Here is a 13,140-nt window from a genome sequence, read left to right as displayed (position 1 = left end):
AAGGTCTCGGTTGTCTTGTCCCATAGTCCTCCTCCTCCCCTTAGCTGAGGTCCTTCCGTGTGGAGTGAGAGCTGCATCCTGCAGTTGGGCCTTTTTGTGTCTTCCTGAAGGACTCAGTGCGGTACCTGTGACCTGTTGACCCTGAGGAGGTCGGGCCTTCCAGCACGGAGAGGAGGGACACGGAGGATCCCTGCTGGTGCTCCAGTCGTATGCCCCTGTGTCACTGTCTCCAGGAACATCCCCTCTTCTTAGACAAGGGCCCGCGTCTCCTCTTCGCTACCATCCTGCTGGAGTCGCAGTTCATTCACATTTACATGGCTGGTTGTTTTATCCACAGTAGATGCTCAAGAAGAAAACAGAATGACTTTACTTGGGAGGCAGTGAGTTTGCACTTTTTCTTGGAGTATGGTTGTGACAAAGTGAGAAGGACCAAGATGAATCTGGTTTGAGCAATGTAGATTTCAGCTTTGTAGGCAGTGGGAACTTGATACCACAATGAGAGTGGTGATGGAAGTTTCAGACTGAGCTTGGAGAAACCTGGAGACCAAGAGGGCTGTGCCTGGATCGCCAAGTCCAGTTTTCAGTTTGCAGAGGTCAAGGAGGAGAAGGCTGCCAGTGTATTTTCAGCCAGATACTCTACTAGGTGCTTCATATACGCTGGTTGTTTCCATCGGTCCTCACAATCATCTGTTGAAGCCTGGGGTTTGATTCCTGTCTCCTCAGTCTGGGAGGGCTGAGGCCTGAAGGTACCACCCAGGGGGCGGTGGAGCTAGACTCTGAGCCAGGTTAGTCTCCAGAGTCCCTTCTTCCACATGCTTCCTTGTAAACTCATTACCAACACCATATCCATCCCTTTCACTCTTTGCTAATTGTCAGAATATAGCACCAGATTCAGCCTTCTCTTGAGGCAACTTCATAGGACATGGGCAGGAGATGCAGGTCTTAGGGCCTGTAGGAAGACCCCCTGTCACTGCTTCCCTCCTACTGTGGGCATTTGATTCTGCTTGCTCCTGTGTTTCCTTTCTCTTCCAAGGCCCCTCTGCTTTTACATTTGCTCTTTGGGACTCAAGTATGGGTAGTGAGAGGGCCCTGCATTGGTGTGTGGGACTGTGTCCCCATTACCCTGTTAGTGTCTGCCTGCTGGCAGCTGCAGCTCATGGGCCAGAGGTCTCAGTACACAGGTGCAAGGGCTGGAGAACGCATGCCTCCCAGCATGCTGCCTCAGTGCTCATCCTTCTCATGGGGTAACTTGGTTCAATTCAGCAGGTTCAGGAGGGCGCTTGCTCAGGAACACACCCTTTGACTACCTTCCCTTACCTGTAGGTGTCCCTTCCCTGCTTCCTGAACCTCCCAAATAACTACTAGACTTGTAGTCATCTTCTGAGAACAATGACAGGGCCCAGGCCAATGCCTGTTCGTTAACACCATACAAGAATTTGGATGCCCAAAAGAGGGCTCATGCGTAGATGAGGAGTCAATAGAATTATTTTGAACAGCTGGACTGATATATGAAAGAGTTAGAAACGTGGTTTTCCTGCTTACACGATTTAGCTGGAAGTTGGCAGAGATCATCTGGGTCTGGCCACAGAGGGAGGCCCTGCCAAGGCTGGGGAGCATGGCTGGGCAGAAGTCTATTTCTGGGTGGATTTATCTGATAAGGTTTCCTGGCTTGGAGCAAAGGCAAGTGAGCTCTGGGTTTTACCAGAGTTGGTGGGTGTTTGAGGGATAGCAGATTCCTATGGAAACACGAGAGGGTTGGGACTCCTCCCCTCAGTAGGATGATGGTGATAATCATATATTCACTTCCAAGCAGAAATCCGAATGGATTCAGGGAGTAGGATGCTTGGGTGACAATACTGGTTTTGGCGTCTGTTTGCACATTACTGAAATAGTGGCCTGCATGCTCTGGCTGGGGAGAAGGCACTTGTGTAGGAAGGAGGCTGGAAGTGGAATCACAGCCAGGGAGCTGTCGCAGCATGGAAATGGTCCTAAGGGATCTGGGGATTCAGAGGGCCTGAGGGTGGGCGTGGAAGGTCCTGGAAGTAGTCAGAGGAGATGGTAAGTGCAGTCAGCCTGTGGCTGAAGGCTCCACGGTGCCATGAGAGTGTCATGTCTCAGATGTCAGAGATGACCCTCTGGGAGAAGCTGCTGTCCAGCTCAGGTGTGTGCACTGTGTTGAGTGGAAGAGTTGCCCAGGCTGGAACCTGTGATGGCCAGATCCGTGAGAGTGCCTCTGTACCTCCTGACGGGCTGGCTTAGGGCTAGATGGACATCTGTCCCCAGGGCCCACTTTGGACACATCATTCACTTAAGATACGTAAGGGCACAGGTGGTTGATTTGAATTGTTCCTTTGTGCCCAGTGGCCCAGGAGACAGCCTATTGTGCCTGGTTGATGTCTTGGCTCCTGCCTAGTGAAAACTTGGAATTTGGTATTGTTATATGCTCAGTGCCTATCCCTTCATCCATATGTGAGCAGTGCTGTGCAGACCTGTGGACAGCCCTGCATCCCTGAGCCAGATCTGTCCGTTTCCAGCTGATGCTTTCCTGAGGTCACTCCTGCACCTCAGCAACGTGGGCCTTTCTTGGTTGACTGGATGAGGCTCCACACAGCTTGGCTGGCTTGCCACCTAACTTGCCTCATGCGCCTGCAATTTCTGTTCTTCCTGCCAGGACTCCTGACCAGGCTGGCTGTGTTTGCAGTGTGCCTTACTCCTCCGATATCCTCCCATCCACCTTTCCCCTGTCCTGTGGCTCCATTCAGTTGGCCCGGCACACATTTCAGGCAAGCTCTGCCACACACAGCACTGCAGGTGAACCCTGTGGTCACTGCTGTGCCTTCAAGGGTGGTCAGCAGGTTCCATTGAGATAAGAGTGCCCCGTGTGTAGGGGATCCTGGGTTTGAGTCCTGAAAGGCTCTGTGCCTCTGCTTCCCTTGGACTGGCTGGGGATTCACAGGCCTGCCTGTTGGGTGCTGTTGTTTCTGGTCAGCCTTTGGCTCTGCATACACTGTATGTGAGGGTGGCACGCATGGACACTTCAGTGCTGCAGGTAAACAACAAGGGGGTTGAAATCCAGAAAACCAACAGCATTCTAAGGCTGTACGCTTGGAGAGCCGGGACTTCAGTGAGTTGGGGCTGGGGTCTTCCAAGTTTCACACAGAGCTGCCTTGCTGCAGCAGGCAAAACCAGGAGCAGTGAGACAGGCTGCATCCTTGTGGGAGCTAAGGGTCTCTCATGTGGGCAGGAGACAAATCCCCTGGAGGGCAGATGGTCACTGTTACATGTTTTATGGGGTAGATGGCTTCTTTCACAAGCAAGTGTAAAAGCAGCCATAGGTGATGATGATGATGGAGTGGCTGTGGACTGCTCCCGGAGAACCTGATACAGGAGAACAAGGGCTGTTGACTGACTTCTGGTCCCACAGTGCTTTGCCCATAGGAGATGCTCAGTGCCCTGTGCTTCTCCCTCCTGCTCTGAGCTGACTTTTCGGCCCCCTTCTCTGTTTCTTCTACAGTATGTGGGTGCCCCAGTGGCATACATTCAGCAGATATTTGTCAAGTCCTCAGTATCTCCCTGGCACAAGAACCTCCTGGCAGTCGATGTGTTCCGCTCACCCCTGTCCCGGGCATTCCAGCTGGTAGAAGAGATCCGGAACCACGTGCTGAGAGACAGGTACTCATTTCTGTCCTGGTCCCCCCAAATCCCATTCACAGTGGAAGTGAGACTTAGAGTCCTTGGTGTAAGTCCCCTGAGCCAGATCTGCAGAAATAAAGCAAAGAAGATGGAAGCTCAGCTAGCCTTACATTTCTGGGTGTCTTGTGGCCCCCCTCAAGATGCATTTCCCCTGTAGATACGCCCGTGGCCCAGAGGGAGTCTTGAGCTTCAGCGCGGAACAGATATCCCTGGAGCTGATGTGTAACTCTTGTGGGTTAGGAGATGGGCATGTAGAGGTGGCTCTGGTGACAAGAAGCAAACCCTGCCTGGGGATGTCTTCAGAGCCAGGCCCCTGCTTATCAGCAAGTCTCTTGAGTGTGCCAGCTTCTCAGGCTTTCCCAGCCGTGGGTTTTAGTGAGACAACAGCTTTGACAAGCATGCTGGTACATAAAGCTCCTAGCTTTCTGCTGATCCCACTTGCCCACCAGATTGGCTGGATTGTTAGTGATGGGGCAGTCATGCTGCCATAATCCCCATGCTTGTCTTTTCTTGGAGGTGATGGGCTTTGGGATTCTAGGTGCACTTTGAAGACCAGAGATGTGTGGTTTTGTTGTTAAACTCCTGGAGATATTTTCCTCTGCTGTCTTCATTGTCAGGCTCTTTGGTGACACCAGGAAGCAGAAAAAGGACATTTAGGAACCTAGTGGTGACAGGGGTTGACCCCCAAGTGCAGTGGGCCTGCCCTGAGCTGGCAGACATAGCAGGTGCCTTATCCTGTCTCCTGCACAGCTCTGGGCCCAGGAGCCTGGAGGAGGTGTGCTTGCAGGTGACTGACTTGCTGCCAGGCCTCAGAAAGCTCCGAAACCTGCTCCCCGAGCATGGGTGCCTGCTGCTGTCCCCCGGGAATTTCTGGCAAAATGATCGGGAACGCTTCCATGCTGATCCAGACATCATCAGGACCATCCACCAGCATGAGCCCAAAACCCTGCAGACTTCGGCCACACTCAAAGGTAGCCCCGTCATGGGTTCCTACAAGGGGTGCCAGCTCTCCCCTGGGGGCACTCCCCCAATGAGAGGTTCTTGTTTCCTAAGAGGCTGAGCTGGAGGGAAGGGATCCTCTGGTGATTTCTTTGTCAGTACCTGCTGTTTCTGTCCCTAGACTTGCTGTTTGGTGTTCCTGGGAAGTACAGCGGGGTGAGCCTCTACACCCGGAAGAGGATGGTCTCCTACACCATTACTCTGGTCTTCCAGCACTACCATGCCAAGTGAGGGCCCTGCCTAGGGTTGTGGGGTGACAGGAAGCGATGTTCAGAATCTTCCCTGGGAACCTGGGCAATTTTTAGGTCTCCTATTGAAGTGTTTCTGTCCTTAGCTTAGATGAAGGGGTATTGTCTGCTATACTCACAGGTGGATGGCCAATCAGATGTTAGGAATAAGGGGTGGGACTAGTGTTGTGGCTCATCTGGTTAAGCTGCCAGATGCAGTGTTAGCATCTCAAATAAGAGTAGCAGTTTAACTTCTGGCTACTCTGCTATCAATCCAACTCTCTGCCAGTGTGCCTGGAAAGGCAGTGCAGATGGCCCAAGTATTTGGGCCCTTGCCACTCATGTGAGAGACCCAGATGAAGCTCTGGGCTGCAAGCTTCAGTCTGGGTCAGTCTTGGCTGTTGCAGGCATTTGAAGAGTAAGCCAGCAGGTAAAAGATCTCCCTCTATCTACCCCTTCCTTCCTCTGTTATTTCTTCTCTCTTTGTTCTGCATTGCAAATAAATCTTTTTTTAGAAAAGGTGGAGCCAGCACTGTGGTGTATTGTGTTAAGCTGCTGCTTGCAGAGCTGGCATCCTGTGTGGGGGCCGGTTTGAGTCCTGACTTGTTCACTGCTGATGCAGCTCCCTGCTAATACCCCTGGGGAATCAGCAGAAATGGCCCTGCACCACATGGTAGATCTGTAAGAGACCCCTGATTTCTGGCTCAGCCTGGCCTAGCCCCGACCAGTGCCGCCATTCGGAGAGTGAACCAGAGAATGGAAAGTCAGTCCCATCCCTGTCCCCCCTCTCCAACTTCCTTTCAAATAAATGGAAGAAAAGATCTTAGGAAAGAAAAGGTAGCAGATGAAAGTAGGACCAGAAATGTCAGTGTCTCTCTCAAGTCTGGAAGAGGGTTGTGGCCTGGGCGTCCCAAAGGAGCATTGCCACAGCTGCAGGGCCGCCAGTAGTGCCTCCACTCAGTCTGGTGAGGTAGCCTGGAGAGAGAAGAGGGGAGAGGGGGAAGCTTTGGAGACAACCTTGCCAGCTTTGTTGTTTTTCTAAAGCCCCTGGAAACGAGAGAAACTTAGAGGCCCAGCACAGGATGCCTGATGGGCCGCTTTCTGGGGGGTTGCCAGTGTCCCTGGGCCAAGAGGGATATTCTGTGTACCCCTTCCTGCTTCGTGACCAGGTTCCTGGGCAGCCTGCGTGCCCGCCTCATGCTTCTGCACCCAAGCCCCAACTGTAGCCTTCGGGCCGAGAGCCTGGTCCACGTGCACTTCAAGGAGGAGATCGGGGTCGCCGAGCTCATCCCCCTCGTGACCACCTACATCATCTTGTTTGCCTACATCTACTTCTCCACACGTAGGTCCATGGCAGGGGGCGGGGGCTTTCTCCAGCCAAATGGGCATTCTCATACCATCCCCTTCCCTGCCTCTGGAGGCGACTTGCACAGAGATGAACCTGGGGGTTCCCAGAGCCAGGACTTTACCCCCCATTGAGTGCAAGGGGCTCAGGTGGGTCCTCAGAATTCTTGGAAAAAGACCTCCCCTGGGTCCAGGTTCTTGGAGGATGTGCTTTGTCCGTGAGACTGGGAAGTATTACTCCAGGAGCTTCCCCGGCCTCTGCTGACAGGACACATGACCCTGGGTGCTGTGAGTTGGGGGCTGGGGAAGCTGTTGCCCTGATGTACTCTCTCTGTCCTCCAGGCAAGATCGACATGGTCAAGTCCAAATGGGGACTAGCCCTGGCTGCCGTGGTCACAGTGCTCAGCTCACTGCTCATGTCTGTGGGGCTCTGCACACTCTTCGGCCTGACGCCCACCCTCAATGGCGGGTAGGTCCCCAGGAGGGCCTAAGGCCAGAGAGCCTGGCACAGCTGGGCACTTAGTCCTTCCTGATGTGGGTGCTTGTGACATCGATACAAGTCTTTTGAGCCCTGCCACCCATAGGGGAGACCCAATTGGTATTCCATGCTCTAGCTTTGGCCTGACAGCCCTGGCTTTGTGTCCATTTGGGAAGTGAACCACGGGATGGAATGTCTGTTTTAACGTTTTGTCATTCTGCAGCTCACATAAATAAATAAATCTTTAGAGAATACTAAGTTAGGTCATGTTGGAGAAAGATGAGAGGTGCAAGCAGATTGTCACTTGTCACCCCTGCTACTCCTCTCTGAATCCCCATCTGGAAGGACTCTGTGTTTGCCGTCTGACTTCAGTCTCGTTGGCTCTCTGCTCCCCTCTTGCTAACAGATGGACCTGCCCCCCACCTTGGCTTGCCAGGCTTGTTGTGGGAAAAGCACCTTTCTCTTAGAACTTTACTCCTAGAACTGCCACTTTCTCTCAAACCTGGTGGTAGGAGACATTACTCACTCTGCACCCCCACTCAGAGTCTGCCCTCACTTGGGCCCTGCTGTAAGATCTGGCAAGGTGGAGCCCATTTTCTGGTGGAGCTGTGGGAGACCAAGGGCTCAGGCAGTGTGTAAGGTTTGCTTTAGCAAAGCTGTTGTTCTGCACCACAGCTTCACAGCATAGGTGTACAGGGTGGTAGGCTGGGTCCAACTTGCTTCCACTGAGTTAGGATGGCTTGGCTTAGAAGTACTACATGGGGCCATGGCCACAGTCACTTCAGCCAGGTCCATAGCATCTGACTTAGGAAGGGCCTAGAGGGGTGGTACTGTCTGGAGTGGTAGCAGAACCCTCCCTCAGGGCCTCCTCTGTGCTGGGTTGCTGGCCCCTTGACCTGTGAGCCTGCCTGAAGCTGAGAGCTGTGTAGACAGGATGAGGGTGGGAGAGGAGGCATGAATGGGAGTTGCTTAGCACCTGGAAACTTGGAACTCCACAACCTACCGTGAGCTCAAGACTGGGAACCCCCAGCCCTGTGCTGGGCACCTACCACAGCTCTGTCCTTCCCCTTCTGTCTAGGGAAATTTTCCCCTACCTTGTGGTGGTGATTGGGTTAGAGAACGTGTTGGTGCTCACCAAGTCAGTGGTCTCCACGCCGGTGGACCTCGAGGTGAAGTTGCGGATTGCCCAAGGTAAGATAGGGCAGGACCAGGGCCCTGAGGTGGAGAGGGCCTCCCCTTGTATTGGGCCCCATGAGGAAGCTTGCTTTGCTCTGGCCTGCAATGTCCATGCAGTAGTCACCAGGCCCTAGCAGCATGAAACGTGACCCAAAGCACCATGGGGTCATGGACCCGTCCTTGGTCCTGGCTCATGGGTCAAGAAGAAAAGTGGACTGCTTTAGGGCTCATGTTTGGAGATGACCTTCAAGCGAATCAGTGCCTTGTGGTTTCTCTTCCTACCTTATTCCTTCCTGTTCTGTTTCTCCCTCTTCTGATTAGAGCCCCGTCCTGTACTCACCAGGCCTCCCAAGTGTGAGCTGCTTGGGATTGGGCATGGGCCAGGGCACTTCATGGTAGACTGCTGCCTCAGAGTGCTGGGCCCCTGCCCACTCCTCTACCCTTCAGATGAGCACCCTCCTTTCCGAGGGAGGTCATGTGCCGTTCTGTGCTCTGGTGTTGCCCTGCAGGCCTAAGCAGTGAGAGCTGGTCCATTATGAAGAACATGGCGACAGAGCTGTGCATCATCCTCATTGGCTACTTCACCCTAGTGCCTGCCATCCAGGTGAGGCCCCAAGGCCTGCTGCTCAGAGGCTGCTGCGCACTCCTCATGGTCTATGAGACGGACCTCTTTGTCTGCAAGCTGGTTGTATTGCAGAGCTCTTAGCCAGGCAGGCTTTGCCTTGAATCCCTGCCATTTACTCTCTCCTGCCTGCTGGCCTATTCATCCACTTGGCAGGAGGTTCTGCAGGCCTAGTAAAAGCCAATGACAGACTCTGCAGCTGAAGACTGCCCAGGCAGCAACACCGTGAGACCCCTGAACTAGCCCCTTCTTGTCTTCCTCCGAGACTTTCCTTCTTTGTCCCACAGCCTGGCCTGCCGACCTGTGGAAGGGTGGCCTCTCACCAAGGAAGGAGAGGAGAGACAGGCCTGCGCTGAGTTGGGAATCCAGGAGGGGAAGAATGGGCTTTCCCCAGGGCTGCTGGGGATTGCAGGAACAGAGTCAAAAGGTGCCAGGCTTTCCTCCTGAAGAAAGAGTGGCACCTGCAGGTGGTACAAGAGTGGGGTGTTAGCTGACATGACCACAGTGCCTGTGGGTGCCACACCCTGTCTTCCTAGCTTAGACTTGAGTTGAGGCTGGTGATTTGCCAGACATCTCACACAGAGGCATGGGGGAGGAAAATGCAGAGCTCATCTAGTGACAGAGGCTCAGGTCAGAGTGAGTCCCCCTGCTCCCTCACCCTAGCTTCACTGATCCAGTGTCGTGGCTGGCAAAAGTAGCTCAGGGCCCCAAGATCAGCCCTTAACACTGGCTAGGTTGGTAGCATAGGACTAGAGTCAGTAGGTGGGGATTTTGAAGAAAAGGACCATGAGACTTTAGAGTTCCAAAAAAACCAAAACATTGAAGTGTGTGTGCGCGTGCACACACATGCACATGCACTGCCCTCTGGTGGTGGGGTGTGTGTCTCTACTGCCCTCTGGTGGGCATGGGTTGCCCTGCTGGCGCTGCCCCCACTGTGCTAGGGGCTTGTCTCCTGTGCCCTGCCTGCAGATTCTGGCCCCTCCACCCCTGCGTGCTGTCATTCCAGGAGTTCTGCCTCTTCGCTGTTGTGGGCCTGGTGTCTGACTTCTTCCTGCAGATGCTTTTCTTCACCACTGTCCTGTCTATTGACATTCGCCGGATGGAGGTAGGCCTGGCCCGAAGACCTTGGGCAGGGGCAGAGTTCCCATGCCCATAGCCTCTGGACAGTAGACCTGGACCCTTACCACTGTGCCATCAACAGCTTGCAGACCTGAACAAGCGGCTGCCCCCAGAGGCCTGTTTGCCCCCAACCAAACCACTGGGGCGTCCAGTACGTTATGAGCGGCCACTGGCTGTGCGGCCGTCCACACCCCACACCATTACACTGCAACCATCTTCATTCCGGAACCTGCGGCTCCCCAAGAGGCTGCGTGTCATCTACTTCCTGGCCCGCACCCGCCTGGCACAGCGCCTGATCATGGTACCTGGCCCATGCCCCACACTGGCCCGCTGGGGCCAGCATCAAGCCCTAGGGTTGCCATGCTTGCTTTTGGGTGCTGATGGGCCAAAGAAGGCTGGCTTTGGGAAACTGCCCATTATGCTCTCCCTGCCCAGATAGTGGTCCTTGAGGACCCACGTTCACCTGAGGGATCCTCAGGTGGAGGCATTGCTGTCTGCCCAGAGTGAGCCAGGACAGGAGCTCTTAGGGTGCATTGGGTTGGGGTTTGCTGGCTGCTGTAGGCCCCAGGACACCAAGCAGAGTGAACACTAGGCAGCAGTGCCACTTCCTGGGAAATTAGAGAGGCTGAGCCTTCTGGGCAGGTCTGGCAGCTCCCTCCCTCTCTTCCCCTGCGCCACTCCCTGACCTCAGGGATGGGCAGCAGCCTTTTGGCCCCAGCTGAGGTGGCAGGAGGGTCGAGGAAGTTCTGTGTCATGCCTGAGAATTCTCCAGTGTTTTTTCTGGTCAGGAAATCCAACCTGTGACCATGGAAAAGGGAACCAGTCGCTGCTGCTGTAGCATATGCTGGCATGTGGTCGTGGGAGGGCTCAGAAGGAGAGGATGGCTTAGGGCCCTTGACCTCCGAGGGCCCTGTGCTGCCTGCTTCAAGCTACTGAGACACAGTGTCCCCTGAAGGCAGGTACTGTTGTCTGGATTGGCATACTGGTGTACACAGACCCGGCTGGGCTGCGCACCTACCTCGCTGCCCAAGTGACAGAACAGAGCCCACTGGGTGAGGGTGCCCTGGCTCCCGTGCCAGTGCCTAGTGGTGTGCTACCTGCCAGCCACCCGGACCCTGCCTTCTCCATCTTCCCACCTGATGCCCTGAAGCTTCCTGAAAACCAGACGCTGCCAGGTGAGCAGCCTGAGCCTGGGGGTCCCCCAGAGGGTGTGCCTGATGGCCCCGTCCCAGAAGTAACCTGGGGGCCTGAGGATGAGGAGCTCTGGAGGAAGCTGTCCTTCCGCCACTGGCCCACACTCTTCAGCTACTACAACATCACGCTGGCCAAGAGGTGAGCTGAGCCCTGCCAGTTGCCACTGTCTCCACTCCTGCTCCCCAAAATATAGCCTTCTCCAGTGGGGGAGCCAAGGGTTTGGATTCTGCATTTCGTTTCAATTAGAGTTCACAGGTTTCTAAGATAGGAACTGGTGAACCAATAGATATACCTGTTGCTTGTGCTGGGCAGGGACTCGCTGTGTCCCTGCCCTCAGACCTGGATGCCTCCCTGGGGAGGGAGGGTATTGGGCTTGTAGGGTATACCCTTAAGGTGGCACCTGCTGGTACCCAGGTACATCAGCCTGCTGCCTGTCATCCCTGTCACGCTCCACCTGAACCCCAGGGAGGCTTTGGAGGGGCGGCACCCTCAGGATGGCCAGAGTGCCTGGCCCCGGCCCGGGCCAGTGCCTGCTGGGCACTCGGAGGCTGGACCCAGGGGCCCAGGTGAGGCGCAGATGCACGGAGACGTCACACTATACAAGTAAGACTTGGCTGGGGGTGGGGAGTGGGAGTCAGGGGACCTGGGGCTACCCCTTCACACACCCCACTTATCCATAGGGTGGCAGCGCTGGGTCTGGCAGCGGGCATTGTCCTTGTGTTGCTGCTGCTCTGCCTCTACCGCGTGTTGTGCCCACGCAATTACGGGCAGCCTGGTGGTGGGTCTGGGCGGCGGCGGCGTGGGGAGCTGCCCTGTGATGACTATGGCTACGCCCCACCCGAGACAGAGATCGTGCCACTGGTGCTGCGGGGCCACCTCATGGTGAGTGCAGATGTGGTGGGAGGGAGAGCAGCTGGCAGGCCTGGGACCATGCCCACACTAACTTGTGACTCCTACAGGACATTGAGTGCCTGGCCAGCGATGGCATGCTGCTTGTGAGTTGCTGCCTGGCTGGCCGTGTGTGTGTGTGGGACGCACAAACTGGGGACTGCCTCACACGCATCCCGCGCCTGGGGTAAGTGTGGCCATCCCCACTCCCACTCTTTCTGGGCTCTTCTCATGGGTCCTGGCTCTTGGTCCCCATCCCTCACTGCCACCTTTCTCACAGGCAGCGACGGGACAGTGGTGTTGGCAGTGTGCTGGAGGCCCAGGAGAACTGGGAACGGCTCTCGGACAGTGGGAAGGCTGGTCCAGAAGAGTCTGGGGATAGCCCTCCCTTGCGACACCGGCCCCGGGGCCCTCCAGCATCTTCCCTCTTTGGGGACCAACCAGACCTCACCTGCTTAATCGATACCAACTTCTCAGCACAGCCACCGTCCTCAGAGCCCACTCAACCGGAACCCCGGCACCGAGTGGGGTGCAGCCGCACTCGGGACTGTCCCGGCTATGATTTTAGTCGTCTGGTACAGCGGGTGTACCAGGAAGAGGAGTTGGCAGCTGTCCACACACCGGCCCCACGGCCCCCCTCACCAGGGCCTGTCTTGCCCCCAGCCCCTGAAGATGAGGGGCTCTCTCTTGAGAAGGGCTCCCCTTTTGCTTGGGCCCCCAGCGCAGACGGGTCCATCTGGAGCTTGGAGCTGCAGGGCAGCCTCATCGTGGTGGGGCGCAGCAGTGGCCGCCTAGAGGTGGGCAAAAGGACCCCTCCCATGGGACTGTGGGCTTTCCTGGGTGGCAGGTGCTCACAGCCTCTGGGTTTGCAGGTGTGGGACGCCATCGAGGGGGTATTGTGCTGCAGCAGCGAGGAAGTCTCCTCTGGCATCACAGCCCTCGTCTTCCTGGACAAAAGGTGAGGGTGGGGTTCCCTGTCGCCACCCCAGGCAGCCCTGTCTGAGGCTGTCTGGTCTTGGCTCTCCTCCACTGATTTGTCCTCCCTTCTCTGCCAAGCCCTATCTGTGAGTACGGGGTCACCTAGAGGGGCAGGATGACACCCAAATGAGTCTGGGGTCATGTGTTTGTGGTAGGCCCCTAGCATGGAGACATCGTCTTTCACCCTTCTCAAGTCATGCTTTTTACTCACTGTGCGACCTGCCTGGGTATGTCAGCTGCATTTTCCAGGGAGTTTTATTCTTTCTTAAGACTGTCTGTGGCCGCTGCCTTGCTGCTCTTGTGCTTGTCCCTGGGACTCTGCACATTCTCCACAGGCAGGGCCTCGTTCAGTTTCCATATCTGAATGATGAGCCACATTGTTGTCACCTGATCCATGCTGTATTTCCTATTGATGGCTCCAC

The 13,140-nt window shown here is 55.5% G+C and overlaps 1 protein-coding gene across 4 annotated transcripts in view; it reads left to right on the top strand.

Moving 5' to 3' along the window:
- The window catches only part of LOC121165663 (SREBF chaperone), a 50,107-nt gene that overhangs the window by 34,867 nt on the left and 2,100 nt on the right, over positions 1-13,140 (top strand). For all 4 annotated transcript variants that reach the window (XM_040994377.1, XM_040994376.1, XM_040994375.1 and 1 more), the window contains 15 exons: positions 3,515-3,672; positions 4,444-4,664; positions 4,814-4,919; positions 6,089-6,261; positions 6,606-6,732; positions 7,820-7,932; positions 8,427-8,521; positions 9,546-9,644; positions 9,741-9,959; positions 10,614-10,990; positions 11,267-11,455; positions 11,533-11,734; positions 11,812-11,927; positions 12,021-12,537; positions 12,613-12,698. In XM_040994377.1, coding sequence (XP_040850311.1) covers positions 3,515-3,672; positions 4,444-4,664; positions 4,814-4,919; positions 6,089-6,261; positions 6,606-6,732; positions 7,820-7,932; positions 8,427-8,521; positions 9,546-9,644; positions 9,741-9,959; positions 10,614-10,990; positions 11,267-11,455; positions 11,533-11,734; positions 11,812-11,927; positions 12,021-12,537; positions 12,613-12,698 — 2,798 coding nt within the window. The remainder of the gene's footprint in view (positions 1-3,514; positions 3,673-4,443; positions 4,665-4,813; positions 4,920-6,088; positions 6,262-6,605; positions 6,733-7,819; positions 7,933-8,426; positions 8,522-9,545; positions 9,645-9,740; positions 9,960-10,613; positions 10,991-11,266; positions 11,456-11,532; positions 11,735-11,811; positions 11,928-12,020; positions 12,538-12,612; positions 12,699-13,140) is intronic.

This window comes from Ochotona curzoniae, unplaced genomic scaffold (genome assembly GCF_017591425.1).
Source record: "Ochotona curzoniae isolate NIBS_2020 unplaced genomic scaffold, NIBS_Ocur_1.0 contig_908, whole genome shotgun sequence".
NCBI classification, from domain to species: Eukaryota; Metazoa; Chordata; class Mammalia; order Lagomorpha; family Ochotonidae; genus Ochotona; species Ochotona curzoniae.
This window is presented reverse-complemented; position numbering and strand designations above follow the sequence as displayed.